At 49.0% G+C, this 16,761-nt stretch overlaps 1 protein-coding gene across 1 annotated transcript in view; it reads left to right on the top strand.

The window, feature by feature from the left end:
• The window catches only part of grm3 (glutamate receptor, metabotropic 3), a 68,007-nt gene that overhangs the window by 37,563 nt on the left and 13,683 nt on the right, over positions 1-16,761 (top strand). The window contains exon 4 of the mRNA XM_070896557.1: positions 13,187-14,253. Within this exon, the coding sequence (XP_070752658.1) occupies positions 13,187-14,253 (1,067 nt within the window). The remainder of the gene's footprint in view (positions 1-13,186; positions 14,254-16,761) is intronic.

The raw sequence follows: 16,761 nt of genomic DNA on the forward strand, positions 1-16,761 counted from the left end.
CCCTCCTCTGTCGCTGCTGTTGCTGCTCCTATTCGTCCTCCTGGTCCTCCTCCTCCTCCTCAGGTGGTGCGGCTTTGCCGGGTGGCACTGGGTGTGCCCTCATGATGGCCAGGTTGTGCAGCCTGCAGCAGACGATGATGAATAGGGACACGGGCACAGCCAAGTACTGGAGGACTCCTCCCGAGCGGTCAAGGCAGTGGAACCATTGCTTCAACACCCCGATGGTCTGCTCAATGATGTTCCTGGTGGCGCCATGACTCTCATTATACGAGTGCTGGGACGGAGTGTTGGGGTTGGGGTGGGGAGGTATGAGCCAGGTGGAGAGCGGATAGCCCTTGCCTCTGACCAGCACGCCGCGATGTGGTGACTGGAAGAGAGCTGGCACACGGGTCTGGCGCAGGATGAAGGCATCGTGGCTGCTGCCAGGATAGCGGGCATTGATGGTGAGGATTCGGCGTGTGTGGTCACACACCAACTGCACAGTGAGTGGCAGCCTCTCCGGTTACGGAATACCTCAGGATTGTGATGCGGAGCTCTCAAAGCGATGTGGGTGCAGTCAGTGCCGCCCTGCACCATGGGGAAGGCCGCGATCCCGGCAAAGCCACATGTACGCTCGTGCTGCTTCTCTCTGGTGATGGGGAAGGAGATGTAGTCCCTCCTCCTTCTGTACAGAGCATCTGTGACCTCGCGGATGGAGCAATGGACGGAAAACTGGGAGATGTTGGAGATGTCTCCTGTTGCATACAGGAAGCATTCATTGACATAGAAATTGAGTGCGATGGTGACCGAGACTGCCACTGAGAGAACTGTCCTCACCCTGGTCTGAGGCTCGAGGTCTGGTTGCAGGAGGTGGCAGAGCTCTGTGACCATGGCCCTGCTGAAACGCAACCTTCGCACGCACTGCTCCTCAGTGAGATTGATGCAGGAGAACCGCTGGCGGAATACCTGGGGAGGGTGAGGCCACCTGTTTCCAGCCCCGTGGCACCTTCTCCCTCTGGCAACATCTTGCTGTGGTTCTCCCTGTGCTGCTCCCTGTGCCTGACCCTTTGCCTTTCCCTCTCTCTCTCCCCCTCCATCTCGCGTGCTCCCTGGGCCTCTCCCCATGCTGCTCCCTCTCCCTCTCTCGATGCCTTTCCCTCTGTAATTGGCGGCGCCGTTGTCTTTGGCGTGGCGTCCTCCGATGGTGAAAATACAGGGGTAAAGGTAGGAGACAGAAGAATGTTTGAGCTAAAAATGACTGCTATCCGTCCACCAGCCACTCAGCCTAGCCGGTGGAAACAGAAAAACGTCATGGCCGGCAAAAATTACTTTCCAAGATGGCGCCTGTAAATCGCGCTGGCGCACCAGGGTCCCGACGGCTCCTCGACAGCTCGAGCTGTCATCGTCATCGGCAGGCACGAAGGTAAGTCGCGTGGGGAAATTTTACTTCCGGGGCGGTAAGGGGGTAATGTGCACGGCAATGCGGACCTCCGCAAAACCCATGCCCAATTCCGCGGGGGGGCGATTTTTGCGGCGCGCGTAGGTGAATTCTACTTTGCACCCCATCGGCGCCTCCCAGGGGCGCTAACCGCCGTCGATAAAAGGAACAATTTTGGCCCCACCGTGTCTTGGTGATTGAAGGCCACTTGAAACAAGACACTTCCAACAGTTCCTGAATTTCTCTCCACCCTTGATTTAATAAAATACTATTTTCAGCTTTTAATACCATTCTCTTATATCAGGCTGGCTTACTGATCTTCCAGAGGTTTCTAAAGCTGAATACTAATGAGAAAAGAATTGAGAATCTGCACAGTTGCGAACCGAGAGACCAGATCCTAATTTGCAGCAGTCTTGTAGCTTTCTTCAATAATAGGCAGCTGGGGATTTTGCAATGCGGCGTCCTGCCCTGCTCTAGTTCAGGAGCTCACTCAGCATTGCTTCTGGTTCTGTGACTGCGAGCAGGCTGGGGGCGGGGCAGATTCGGTCACCCCCGCCCCCCAGTGAAATTGGGGTTACTGCCCCCGAGAGGAAGTGGATCGCCATGTCGCGCTCATCACTTCCTCTCGGGGGCGGGACCGGGGCGCTAAGCGCGGGAAGTTTCCAGCGCTACACGGGGCGTCACTCCGTTACAGGGGAAGGCACGCTGCCGACTCTGAAATGGGGAGAGGGGTCATCCACTTCACCAGGGGGGAGCGGAGCGCCGGGCTGCAGCATCGCGGCGCAGTCCCCGCGGTTTGAAGAGGGCGAGGCCGTGACCGGTGAATCGGCCATTTTATAAAAAGTGCGCACCGCACCTCCCCTTTAACTGTCGCCCCACGAGCAGACTGAAGCTCGGTTCGCGACCCGCGAAGCTGGCACGGGCATCACCCGCGGCGGCCTCACGGGGCGACACCGAAGTTTTGCTCCGGGGGTGAAAACAGGTCGCTGCGCACAGGGTACTACCGCTTTGTGCCTCCGCAAACTCCCGCGGAATTCCGTGGAGGCAGAATCGGCCCCCTGACCCTGTGTGAGAATTGTTTACACCCCAAACACAATCTCGCCCCCTGGGTCATTCTCGCTTGAATTAAAGGCGGCTGAGGGGTGACCTAATAGAGGTCGTTAAAATTACAAAAGGCTTTGATAGAGTGGATACAGAGAGAGTGTTTCCACTTGTGGGGAAGAGCATAACTAGAGGCCATCAATATAAGATCGTCACCAGGAAATCCAATGGGGAATTCAGGAGAAACTTATTTACCCAGAGAGTGGTGAGAATGTGGAACTCGCTGCCACAGGGAGGGGTTGAGGTGAATAGTATCAATGTATTTAAGGGGAGGCTGGACAAGCCAATGAGGGAGAAGGGAATAGAGGGTTATGCTGATAGATTTAGATGGGGAAAGACAGGAGGAGGCTCGAGTGGAGCATAAACACCGGCATGGACTGGTTGGGCCCAATGGCCTGTTCCTGGGCCGGATATCCGATATAATTCTATGAAGTGCCCTCCACACCTCACCGACAGAGACAGTGACTGGTGACAGCCTATTGACCACGGCAGGAGTAAAGGGTGAATCTAATCCAAACCCCAGCTTGTACTCAGTTGACATCCACCTCGGCCTGGAGTCAGGAAACAGAATCCTGCATCTTCCCCTCATTACTGTTGTCCCGGTTCAGATTGGCACCACCAGGGCCTAGCTAGTCTGTACTGGTCAATTCTAGTCATTGTAGCTTTTACTAGCTGAGTCATAGTGGAGAACTGCTCCAACAATGTTCACGTTTAATCAATCACACACTAAGAAAAACTTAACCAAAACTTGGTATCATGTCACTAAGCTTCAGCAGAGTAAACTGCAATGGGGAGAGGGTGGGGATGGGTTACACCTCCAACACCTAAACATGCCCTTCCATATCCTTCCCACTTTCCAAAAAAATCCATCAAATACGTTTGGATAAACCAATCGCAGCCTTATCCCAATCAGGGATACCTAATAAACAGACTAGCTCAGTAAGGGAATGGTAGAATAGTGGTTATGTTCTGGGACCAATAATCCAGAGGCCTGGACTAATCACCTGGAGACATGAGCCCAAATCCCACCACGGCAGCTGGGGAATTTGAAATCCGTTAATTAAATAAATCTGGGATTAAAAAGCTAGTGTCAGTAACGGTGACCGTCATCATCTCGGAATTGAGGCAGACTTGCTTCCACTCTTAAAATGAGTCCTTAGGTGGCTGAACAGTCCAATACGAGAGCCACAGTCCCTGTCACATGTGGGGCAGACAGTCGTTGAGGGAAAGGGTGGGTGGGGAGTCTGGTTTGCCGCACGCTCCTTCCGCTGCCTGCGCTTGGTTTCTGCATGCTCTCGGCTACGAGACTCAAGGTGCTCAGCGCCCTCCCGGATGCTCTTCCTCCACATGAAACTACCGGGTTGTCATTAAAAACCCATCTGGTTCACTGATGTCCTTTAGGGACGGAAATCTGCCGCCCTTACCCAGTCTGGCCGATATGTGACTCCAGACCCACAGCAATGTGGTTGACTCTTAACTGCCCTCTGAAATGGCCCAGCGAGACACTCAGTTAAGGACAATTAGGGATGGGCAATAAATGCTGACCTTGCCAGCGGCGCCCACATTCCTGTGAATAAACTTTTTTTTTAAATTAGTGAAAGGTTAAATCTGCAACAAATATTCACACATTGCAGATGGAGTCTCAGTTCATGCTGCATAGTCACTGGCTGCATTTGATGTTACTTGAAGCTGTGGAGGGGAATAAGTTTGGAAGGAAAGGTATCATCTAGACTTGAGCTTGCCTCTGAAGCTGCAGTGTAGTGGACATGCACTGAAGGAGGTGCATTACAGTCAACTTATCTTCAATGTGATGCACAGCTGGGATAACTGGTGTATGAATGGGAGCAGTGACACACGTCAGTAAGTGCAAACACTTCTTTCATCAGGCTCCGTCAGGGTTCTCATTAGAGAGGCATTGTAAACAAATTGCCGCTTGGCAGAGGCAGTATCCAGCATGGCCGAGGACCACTGCCCCCACTGTTCTGCTTGAAGTGTGGGCACTGCACTTTTTATATCGACACTCCATCCAAGAGCAGCAGAAGATAGAAAGAGAAAATGCCAGAGACGCTCAGCGGGTCAGGCGGCACGTGTGGAGAGAGAAACAGAGTTAACGTCCAGGTCAGTGACCCTTCATCAGAACAATTCTGAAGGTCATCGACCTGAAGCGTTAAGTCTGCTTTTATATCGGATTTACAGCTTTCGTGGGAGCAGCAGGGGGAAGGCAGTCTGATCGGACAGGCCTTTGCCAGAAAATCCCCATTTCCACTGAAAGGAAATCGGTTTCCCCTCGCCCTCCACACCCCCTCCACCCTCAGCCCCCCACCCATAGCCCCCTGCCCCACCCCTCAACCCTCCACCCTCAGCCCCCCACCCATCAGCCCCCTGCCCCACTCCCCCACCCTCAGTCCCCCATGCCCCCCACCCATCAGCTCCCCACCCCTCAGCCCCCTGCCCCACCCCTCAACCCCCCACCCTCAGCCCCCCACCCATCAGCCCCCTGCCCCACTCCCCCACCCTCAGTCCCCCATGCCCCCCACCCTCAGCTCCCCACCCCTCAGCCCCCTGCCCCACTCCCCCACTCTCAGCCCCCCACCCATCAGTATTTTGCTTTTGTGCTGGTGCCTTTTCAATTAGTTACTGCTCTGCAAAAGCCCTCTGGGTCTTCACAGGAATAACCTGGGAACACAAGTCATGAAATTGGTGCCGTTTCATTTTTAGTATAGAGGAAAAATTACTCAAATTAGGTGACTTGTGTTTACGTCACTTCAAAATGTGTCTGGTTTTCCGGAAAACTCAATTATTGGGCCTGAAATCCCGGGGCTGGGCTTCCCGCGGGCACTCACCTGAAAATAAGGAAAAAGATCCACACCGACCTTTTGCTCCTACGCCCTCCGGCGATCCCGGTCGGAGGCCTCCTCTCCCCGCGCATCGGAGCGCGTTCGCGTCTTGGAGAAGCTGGAGTCACATGGCACTGGACAGCCAATCAAGGTAAAGTATTCTCATTCATAATAATGGGGACTCCATAAGTAGCAGTTCTCGTTATGAATGAGAAACACCGCCCCGCCCCACAACACCAAAACGGCAATAAAAAATAAAAAAAACACCTCACATATTTAACATTAATTTAAATTAAAGTTAATGAAATGTGTTAGAAAAAAAAATATTTTTCCGATTTAAAAAAAAAAGTTTTGTAATTAGGGTTGAAAATAAACTTACCTTAGTGGGCAGGGTTTTTATTATGTTTTTTACATAATACTTTTATTATGTTAAATAAAAATATCTAACATAAATATATAAATTGACATTTTATATGTCAATAAAATGACAAATTTTTATAAATAAGTCATAAAACATATAAAAATAGGCTATGTGCCTGCTTTTATCAGGTGCAAGAGTTTGAAGGACATTCGCTGGGCAAGAGATGGGTAAATATCCCAATCTTGCCCATGCAAAAGTCTTGGCTGTGGGGCTGTGTGGATCTGTCAAGCCAGAACTTGGCAGATCGGAAAAGCTGGGTTTTGATATGCAAGTGCGTCACGCGGCGAAAACTAGCTTTTGCAAGGCCTCGCCAGCTCCGTACACACTCCGTACACACTCCGTACGGACCATGGCAGGCCAGAATTTCAGGCCCAATGTTAACATTAAACAGTCCTATGTTGTGCAGGAGTTAATGGGTTTGGAATTTAGAAATCGGTCCCAGTCATTCAATTTAGAATCTGGAATTGGCTATATCAATGCTGTTATTGAGTAATGTCAGAGTTGCAGTGTTTGGGTCTTCATGCCAGATATGACAGACAGGAAAAAGATTCCCTGCCCCATCTGCTTTCTTTTATCAAAGAAATAAGTGGATAAAAACGGGAGTTGTTTTCCAAGTACATGCTGAATTTTGTTTTGGTAATGTGTTTTGATCTTTATTGCAACAGGGATGGAGTATAAAAGCAGAGAAGTCCTGTTACAACTGTACAGGGTATTGGTGAGGCCACACCTGGAGTACTGCGTACAGTTTTGGTCTCCGTATTTAAGAAAGGATATACTTGCTTTGGAGGCTGTTCAGAGAAGGTTCACTAGGTTGATTCCGGAGATGAGGGTATTGACTTATGAAGATAGGTTGAGTAGGTTGGCCTATACTCATTGAAGTTCAGAAGAATGAGAGGTGATCTTATCGAAACATATAAGATAATAAGGGGGCTTGACAAGATGGATGCAGAGAGGATATTTGGGAAACTAAAACGAGGGGATGTGGTCTCAGAATAAGGGGCCGCCCATTTAAAACTGAGATGAGGAGGAATTTCTTCTCTCAGAGGGTTGGAAATCTGTGGAATTCTCTGCCCCAGAGAGCTGTGGGGACTGGGTCATTGAATATATTTAAGGTGGAGATAGACAGATTTTTGAGCAATAAGGGAGTAAAGGGTTGTGGGGAGCGGGCGGGGAAGTGGAGCTGAGTCCATGATCTTATTGAATGGTGGAGCAGGCTCGAGGGGCCGCATGGCCGACTCCTGCTCCTATTTCTTATGTTCTCATGTGCTTTAGTGCTCTGTGCCGATATACATGTCAGTATAGTGTCAGTTGTGGCTCAGTGGGCAGCACACTCGCCTCTGAGTCAGAATGTCGTGGGTTCTAGTCCCACCCCAGGAACTTAGCACATTAATCTGGGCTGACACTCCAGTGCTGAGGGAATGCTGCACTGTCGGAGGTGCTGTCTTTTGGATGATACTTTAAACCGAGGCACGGTCTGTTCTCTCAGGTGGACGTAAAAGATCCCATGGCACTATTTCAAAGAAGAGCAGGGGAGTTCTTCCTGGTGTCCTGGCCAATATTTATCCCTGAGCCAGTGTCACTAAAAACAGACTATTTGGTCATTATCACATTGCTGTTTGTGGGAGCTTGCTGTGCGTAAACTGGCTGCCGCATTTCCCACATTGCAACAGTGACTACACTTCAAAAGTACTTCATTGGCTGTAAAGCATTTTGGGACGTCCGGTAGTCATGAAAGGCGCGATATAAATGCAAGTCTTTCTTTAGTCTTACTGTATCTTCTCTAAAAATATATATCTGTACTCAGACAATTAGCATCATTAGAAAACTAGCAGAGTTGAATCGGCAGCATTAACAGGAAGTCACATTTACCAGTTACAGCAATAAGTCGTTACCAGCAGTGAATTAAAAATACCACTTGAGCCAATTATTTTGGCCAAATAAAATCAATTAAAATAAAATCTAACACTGTCCATTATTGTTAAGCCTTTGCAGCGTTTTGTAGACCTTGCTATGAGATGATCTGTTTTTGATCACAAAGGACGGAGATATTTCTGTGACTTACCCTGCTCTGCAACAAACAGGGAGAGGAGGCAGTGACATTGTCAAACCTCAGCTTGAAGATCTGCCCACTGATTTGCTTTGATCCTGTCATTGATTTTCTTGATGGCCTTTTGTAGTAAGTGGATGTGTCATTCTAATCTCTCTGCGACATTTTCCTTGTAGACTTGTAACTCTTCAAGGTAATTGGTCTTCTCGTGACAGTAAGGGCTTTACAGTAACGATTGTTCCAACAACAAAGCTGGACATCTTATTATAGTCACTCGCAACAATTGAGTGACTTTGCGTCCTTCTAGTGTCAGCCGTGGCTCAGTGGGCAGCACCCTCGCCTCTGAGGCAGAAGGTTGTGGGTTCAAGTCCCAATCCAGGGATTTGAGCACATAAATCCAGGCTGACACTCCACTGCAGTACTGAGGGAGTGCTGCACTGTTGGAGGTGCTGCACTGTTGGAGGTGCTGTCTTTTGGATGGGACGTTAAACCGAGGCCCCTTCTGCCCTCTCAGGTGGACGTAAAAAATCCCACTGCACTATTACAAAGAAAGATGTTTCCACTGATGGGGGAGACTAGAACTAGAGGGCATGATCTTAGAATAAGGGGCCGCCCATTTAAAACAGAGATGAGGAGAAATATCTTCTCTGAGGGTTGTAAATCTGTGAAATTCGCTGCCTCAGAGAGCTGTGGAAGCTGGAATAAATTTAAGACAGAAACAGACAGTTTCTTAAACGATAAGGGGATAAGGGGTTATGGGGAGCGGGCGGGGAAGTGGAGCTGAGTCCATGATCAGATCAGCCATGATCTTATTGAATGGCGGAGCAGGCTCGAGGGGCCGTATGGCCGACTCCTGCTCCTATTTCTTATGTTCTTATGTTAAGAGCAGGGGAGTTTCCCCGGTGTCCTGGCCAATATTTATCCCTCAATCAACAACAAAAAACAGATTATCTGGTCATTATCACATTGCTGTGTGTGGGAGCTTGCTGTGCACAAATTGGCTGCCGCATTTCCCACAATACAACAGTGACTGCACTCCAAAAGTACTTCATTGGCTGTAAAGTGCTTTGAGACGTCTGGTGGTCGTGAAAGGCGCTATATAAATCCAAGTCTTTTGTTCTTTTTGTATTTGTGTTCAGCAAGTATAAAAGAAATGTATCTCACTGAGTCCGTTTCTCCGATGCCTGTGTTGCCACCAATGCAGCCGGTCACAGTATTTATACAGGTGCAGGGACTCAGTTACAGTAGTAATATGGTAAATATGTGTACTGTCAACCAGCATCTGATTGGATGGTTTAAATTACTGCCAATATAAATAATACCAGCGGAGCAAAGAAGTGGCTCACAATTGGCCTGGTGGTAACTGTATGGAGTTACAAAACAGACTAAAGTATCTTTACAGTCAACAGTTTGGCAATACCCCCCAAAAAACATTAGGGAAATCGATGTGTTGGATTTCCTACTCCGTGGATTATAGTGAAATAGATATACCGGTACCCACAAGACTCCCTGCAGAAAACAACAGGTTGCAGTTGCAGTCGACAAATAAATTCCTGTTTGGCCCCAATTTTAACTCCGTGCGGATTCCCTGCTCAGGCCCGGGTTAAAATTACAATCGGGTCTCAATAATGTCATCGGCCGCACCGTGCCCGTGTAAAGAAGGACCCTGTTGGCTCCGGGCGTCTGTCCTTGCTGCCCGCTCAGGGGAGCAGGTTAAAATCGCAGATGCTGCGATCGTGGCGGCTTTCGGACAGGTAAGGGCCCGGGGCGATTTTAACCGCCCGCCCGCCAGGTTTCTGCTGAGCGAGTCGGGTTAAAATCGCTGCTTCTGTTCCAGGTTAGCAGAGGGAATGTGAAATAAAGAGATGCTTTTGAGCTTCCCTGCCGATATGGTGTGACGCATATGGTAAATGGACAAAATAATTGCAAACATTCCACTGTGCATTTTCAATTTTGTGTTTCCGAGAGGGGCAGGTCAAGGGGGGTCCAATTTTCCAAATCACCCTATTTCAGATCACTCTGCGATTCAAACCTTTGGGAGCTTTCTGTACTTGCATAACTGTCATATTACTCTTGGTTACATAATATTTTGGAAAGTACGTTTCAAAGAGCCACAGTAAACAGTTGCTATAATCTGCTTTTTGTTGAGTAGTGAGGCAACAGCGCCACCTATAGTTACTGCATTGACACTCCCTCCACTACAGACAGCTCTGTAGTTCAACGTGCTTCTGGCATCTCTCAAATGTGTGTATTTACTATTTGTGAACATAGAAAGCTTACTTTTCCTAATCCTGTTTCCATTTAGGGAACATACTGTGTGATATTATGGACATAGAGGGAGCTGATCAGCAATTTGTTAACATTTTCTCACCGGTGTAAAAGCCAATCAAAAGCAGCTATCAATCGTAATAAAAACAGAAAATGCTGGAAATACTCAGTGGGTCAGGCAGCATCTGTGGAGAGAGAAACAGAGTTAATGTTCCAGGTCGATGACCCTTCTTCAGAACTGGAACAAGTTAGAGCTGTAACAGGTTTTAAGCAAGTGTCAGGGCAGGGAAAGGGGGGAGGGGAGGAGAGAACAAAAGGGAAGGTCTGTGATAGGGTGGGATTAGAGAGACCAAAGTTATATTTGTACAAAGCAAAAGGAGACGGTAATGGAACAAATAAAGAGACAAAAGATGGGTCTAGAGGAGGTGTAAATGGGAATGGCAGAATCATCTGCTGTCTGAAACAATAGGGGAGGGGTTATGGTCTGAAATTGTTGAACTCGATGTTGGGTCCAGACGGCTGTAAAGTGCCTAATCGAAAGATGAGGTGCTGTTCCTCGAGCTTGTGTTGAGCTTCGTTGGAACAGTGTAGGAGGCCGAGGACGGAGAGGTCAGAGTGGGAGTGGAGCGGGGAATTAAAGTGACAGGTGACCGGAAGCTCAGGGTCACACTTACGGACTGAACGGAGGTGTTCCACAAAGTGGTCACCCAATCTACACTTGGTCTCCCCAATGTAGAGGAGACCACATCGTGAGCAGCCAATACAGTATACTGCATTGAAAGAAGTACAAGTAAATCGCTGTTTCACCTGGAAGGAGTGTTTGGGGCCCTGGACAGTGGGAAGGGAGGGGGTAAAAGGGCAGGTGTTGCATCTCCTGCGCTTGTATGGGAAGGTGCCGTGGGAAGGGGAGGGGGTGCTGGGGCTGACTGCGGAATGGATTAGGGTGTCGCGGAGGGAGCAGTCCCTTCGGAATGCTGAGAGGGGAGGGGAGGGGGAGATGTGATTGGTGGGATTGGTGATGGGATCACGCTGGAGATGGCTTAAAGAAACCTGACTTCAAAGATCACCAGCCTCTTCTGCTTCAGAAATTACTTGTTCCGCCTTAAGCCGCTGATCGTGGACAGTTCCTGCCCCTCATTGACCTGTGCGTAAGTTATCCTGGGTCCACCGGCATCCACATCCAGCAAGCCGGGCACTGCTTCCCCACCGGCTCGCACTTTGACTTGGTTAGAGTCGGTGGGCCGATCACAGGAGCGCTGCAGAAGCCCAAGGACGCTCGGCGCGGGGGCGGGAGCGGGAACCGGGGAGGGGTGAGGGGGGGAGCCGGGGGGTGGGGGGGCAGGGGGAGCCAGTTAACGGCGGAATTAGGGCGAGCTGGACACAAGAGAATACTCCTGCAATTTTCTGAACAATAGTAGGAGGCACATTCACGCCTAGGAGCAGGGGTAGGCCATTCAGCCCCTCGAGCCTGTCCCGCCATTCAATGAGATCATGGCTGATCTGTGACCTAATTCCATTTACCTACCTTTGCCCCAATCCCTTCATTCTTTTGAATAACAAAATAATATGAATCCCAGATTTGAAATGACCCAGCATCAATTGCCGTTTGCGGGTGAGAGCTCGAGACTCCCACGACCAGATTTATCCAATCCAATCCTGCTTCCAGCTGGCTATCCGAGTTGGCAGCGAGAATAGACTCGGACACAGAGGCAGAAAAATCTGATGCTGAATACATCGGCTGTTGAAGAATGACAACAAAAACAACAACTTGAGAAAAGGAACAGGGAGGTCTTACTGCAGTTGTCCAGGGCCTTGGTGAGGCCTCACCTGGAATATTGTGTTCAGTTTTGGTCTCCTAATCTGAGGAAGGACGTTCTCGCTATTGAGGGAGTGCAGCGAAGGTTCACCAGACTGATTCCAGGGATGGCTGGACTGACATATGAGGAGAGACTGGATCGACTGGGCCTGTATTCACTGGAGTTTAGAAGAATGAGAGGGGATCTCATAGAAACATATAACATTCTGACGGGATTGGACAGCTTAGATGCAGGAAGAATGTTCCCGATGATGGGGAAGTCCAGAACCAGGGGTCACAGTCTAAGGATAAGGGGTAAGCCATTTAGGACTGAGATGAGGAGAAACTTCTTCACTCAGAGAGTTGTTAACCTGTGGAATTCCCTACCGCAGTGAGTTGTTGATGCCAGTTCATTGGATATATTCAAGAGTGAGTTAGATATGGCCCTTACGGCTAAAGTGATCAAGGGATATGGAGAGAAAGCAGGGAAGGGGTACTGAGGGAATGATCAGCCATGATCTTATTGAATGGTGGTGCAGGCTCGAAGGGCCGAATGGCCTCCTCCTGCACCTATTTTCTTTGTTTCTATGTTTCTATATAGAGCCTTTAACGTAGGGAAACATCCCAAGGTGCTTCACACGAGTATTATGCGATTAAAAATTTGACACCGAGCCGCATAAGGAGAAATTACGGCAGGTGACCAAAAGCCTGGTCAAAGAGGTCGGTTTTAAAGAGCGTTTGGAAGGAGGAGAGAGAGGTAGAGAGGCGGAAAGGTTTAGGGAGGGAGTTCTAGAGCTTGCGGCCCAGGCAACAGAAGGCACGGCCACCAATGGTTGAGCGATTATAATCAGGGATGCTCAGGAGGGCAGAATTAGAGGAGTGCAGACATCTCGGAGGCTGGAGGAGATTGCAGAGATAGGGAGGGGTGAGGGCCATGAAGGGATTTGTAAACAAGGATGAGAATTTTGAAATCGAGGTGTTGCTTAACCAGGAGCCAATGTAGGTCAGTGAGCACAGGGGGTGATGGGTGAGCGGGACTCGGTGTGAGTTACACATAGAATGAAACCTAGGTGCCTCTGTACCAGCGAACTCCGGGTGGAATGAGGCCCCGTGGTGTGGGGGGTCGATCGTACAGTAAATCATTCCAAACATGGCCAGAAGGGAATTTGGACTTTGTTTATTTTTGTGCGTGTGTGTGTCGTGTCAGCACTGTGTAGTATTTTGTGAATAAGTGCTGACTAGAGAATTATTGCTTTGGTTGAAGACGTGCTTTTAATGTGGTCTTCCTCTGTTTTCTCAGCCCCATTCCGTCCTGCCGGTGATGTGGACAGCGAAGTCAAATTTGATGAAAACGGAGATGGGATTGGTCGCTACAATGTGTTCAACTTTCAGAAAATTGCGGGCAAATACACCTACATCAAGGTTGGCCAGTGGGCCAAGTCTCTGTCTCTGAGCACAGCCCTGATTCACTGGCCCAAGCATTACATACCCACCTCGCAGTGCAGCGACCCATGCGCCAGAAATGAGATCAAGAACATGCAGCCAGGAGATGTCTGCTGCTGGATCTGTGTCCCCTGTGACCCCTATGCATACCTGGAGGATGAGTTTACGTGCAAGGACTGTGGTCCAGGCAGGTGGCCCAGCGAGGACCTCACGGGATGCTATGACCTGCCGGAGGAATACATCCGATGGGGGGATGTGTGGGCTGTGGGGCCGATTACGATCTCGTGTGCTGGGATCGTCACCACACTGATGGTCGCCGCCGTCTTTGTAAAACACAACAGCACGCCTCTTATCAAAGCTTCGGGCCGTGAACTCTGCTACATTTTGCTGTTTGGGGTCTTCTTTTCCTACTGCATGACATTTTTCTTCATCGCCAAACCCTCGCCCGCGATATGCACCTTGCGCCGATTGGGTCTTGGCACGTCCTTCGCGGTGTGCTACTCCGCGCTGCTTACCAAGACCAACCGCATTGCGCGGATATTTAATGGTGTGAAGGAAGGGACCCAGAGACCCAGGTTCATCAGCCCCAGCTCTCAAGTCTTCATCTGTCTGAGTCTCATCTCAGTCCAGATCATCGTCGTGTCGGTATGGCTCATGCTGGAGGCCCCTGGGACTAGAAGGTACACTGTTCCTGAGAGAAGAGAGACAGTCATTCTGAAATGTAATGTAATAGACACCAGTATGTTAGTGTCTTTAATATATGACGTGGTGCTGGTGATCCTGTGTACTGTCTATGCCTTTAAGACAAGAAAATGTCCAGAAAACTTCAATGAAGCAAAATTTATTGGGTTTACCATGTACACAACATGTATCATCTGGCTCGCCTTCCTGCCCATATTTTATGTGACTTCCAGCGATTATAGGGTAAGTAATGAATTCTTTCTATGTTATTAGGTTTTAAAGAAAGAAAGACTTGCATTTATATAGTGCCTTTCACGACCACCGGACATCTCAAAGCGCTTTACAGCCAATTAAATACTTTTTGGAGTGTAGTCACAGTTGTAATGTGGGAAACGCAGCAGCCAATTTGCGCAAAGCGAGCTCCCACACACAGCAATGTAATAATGACCAGGTAATCTGTCTTTGTGATATTGATTGAGGAATAAATATTGGCCCCAGGACTAACTCCCCTGCTCTTCTTCAAGATAGTGACCATGGGATCTTTTATGTCCACCTGAGAGGGTAGACAGGGCCTCAGTTTAATGTCCCATCTGAAAGACAGAACCTCTGACAGTGCAGCACTCCCTCAGTACTAACACTGGGAGTGTCAGCTGGATTTATGTGCTCGAGTCCCTGGAGTGGGATGTGAACCCACAGCCTTCTGACCCGGAGACGAGAGTGCTGCCCACTGAGCCACAAGCTGCTGCTAACATCGGGAAGTGTTGCGGCAGTGAGAGGGGTATTTCCAGTCTCAGTACGTACCTTACATATCACAACAGATGTTTAAATAAAACAGAAATGCTCGAAAAGCACAGCAGGGAGGTTGGCCTCTGAAGGAGAAAGACTGGCTAATGTTTCAGCTCGCTCCAAGTTCTCGCTCTTTCAGGCACTGACTGGCCTGCCATTTATTACCAGCATTTTCAATTGAAATTTCAGATTTTTGACGTTTGCCATTGGGTTTTTACCTCCAATAATAGATGCCATTAGTCTCTCGCCCCAGTATTGCTCCTTATGTAGACAGTATTGCTTCCATCAGTCATCTTATTTACGAGTCTGGTCACACGCAACATGTTTTGTTCAACTCACCATTGCGTATCAGGTTAATGTACACTTGCAACTTTAAATTGAACAGAGTGCAATTCATTGGAATAACTCACCAATATTTGGCAAAGCTGTCTTTCCTGTCAGCATGCCCTCCATAATCTCCAAAAAATATCAGTCTTTGGCTATGCCATCTGTGGTCCGTAGAGAATAGCCAATGTCATGGAGTGTTTAATTCCTCAAACATTCCCTAATGGCCCCGAAATCCCGCTCGGCTGCTTCTCACGGGCGATCGGGTAAGTTTAAAAAAGAAGCGGACCTACCTGTTCCTGCTGAGCCCACGCGAGTTCCCGGTCCTGAGGCCACTGATTGTGCGTCGCAGCGCGTGCACATCGGCACATGCGCAGGGCGGGAGCTGCAGTCACATGGCTCTGGGCAGCCAATCAGGTAAAGTATGTTCTCATTCATAACAATGGCAACTCCGTAAGTTGGAGATCCTATTATTATGAATGAGAACCCCCCCTCCCAACACACAAAACTCTAATAAAAAAATAGAAAAAATACACCACATATTTTTATTAATTTAAATGAGTTATTTATGTATTATTAAAAAAATTCCGATTTTTAAAAAAATTTTAAACTATGGTTTAAAATAAACTTACCGTAGTGGGGTGGGTTTTTATTAATTTTATTTTGAACTGTTTTTGTGTATTTTAAAACTTTTACGCCTGTAAAAGTCGGCTATGCTTTTATAAGGCGCAAGAGTTTTGAGGACATTTGCTGGGCAAGATACGGGTAAATCCCACAATCCTGCCCATGCAAATGTCCTCGCGCCCGAGATACGGAGGATCGGTCGAGCTCCAGCTGCAGCTTGACAGATCGGAAAAGCCGGTTTTCAGCGCATCGCGCATTGTGCGCTGGAATACTGGCTTTTCTGATGCCTTCCCAGGTCCGTACACACTCCGTACACATGCACTCCGCTCGCACACCGTACGCACCGCTTACACGCCCCGTACGCACCCCGTACGCACCGCTTACACGCCCCGTATGCGCCCCGTACGCACCGCTTACACACCCCGTACGCACCCCATACGCACCGCTTACACATCCCGTACGCACCGCTTATGCACCCCGTACGCACCCCGTACGCACCGCTTACACACCCCGTACGGACCGGGGAGGCCGGAATTTCTGGGCCAATATCATTTACAATCCACAGTTTTTTTTCATGTTTCCAAAATCTAATATATTCATGTGTTTCCAGTAGTTTTTCCTCACCGCCAACAATAAGCTAAAGTCTAAAACCTTTGCAGCTGTTGAATGTGGCCTGAGGATGGACAGAGTTGGTCATAGGCACTCTACAGTTGAGCGCCCGAGTGCGTAATCACTGACGACAAAAATCAACCCAAGTTCCCACCACTGATGCTATTGCTTGCCCCAGCTGGAGAGTGGCCACATCTGGATGTTGGTGTGGGGTGGGGGTGGGGTTTGGAGCTTAGCTGTGAAGGTGTCAAATAGTCTGTCACTGTGTCAGCTGACACATGAAGGATGGCCATTGGGATGAGGTACTCTGGGTGAGGGGGTGGTGCCTGTGGGACTGTACCCAGAGGTCAGCACCATGACAAGCACAAGGTTGAAAGTTGTTAGAAATGCTAAGAATGAACATTCTGA

Source organism: Pristiophorus japonicus, chromosome 13 (assembly GCF_044704955.1).
Source record: "Pristiophorus japonicus isolate sPriJap1 chromosome 13, sPriJap1.hap1, whole genome shotgun sequence".
NCBI classification, from domain to species: Eukaryota; Metazoa; Chordata; class Chondrichthyes; family Pristiophoridae; genus Pristiophorus; species Pristiophorus japonicus.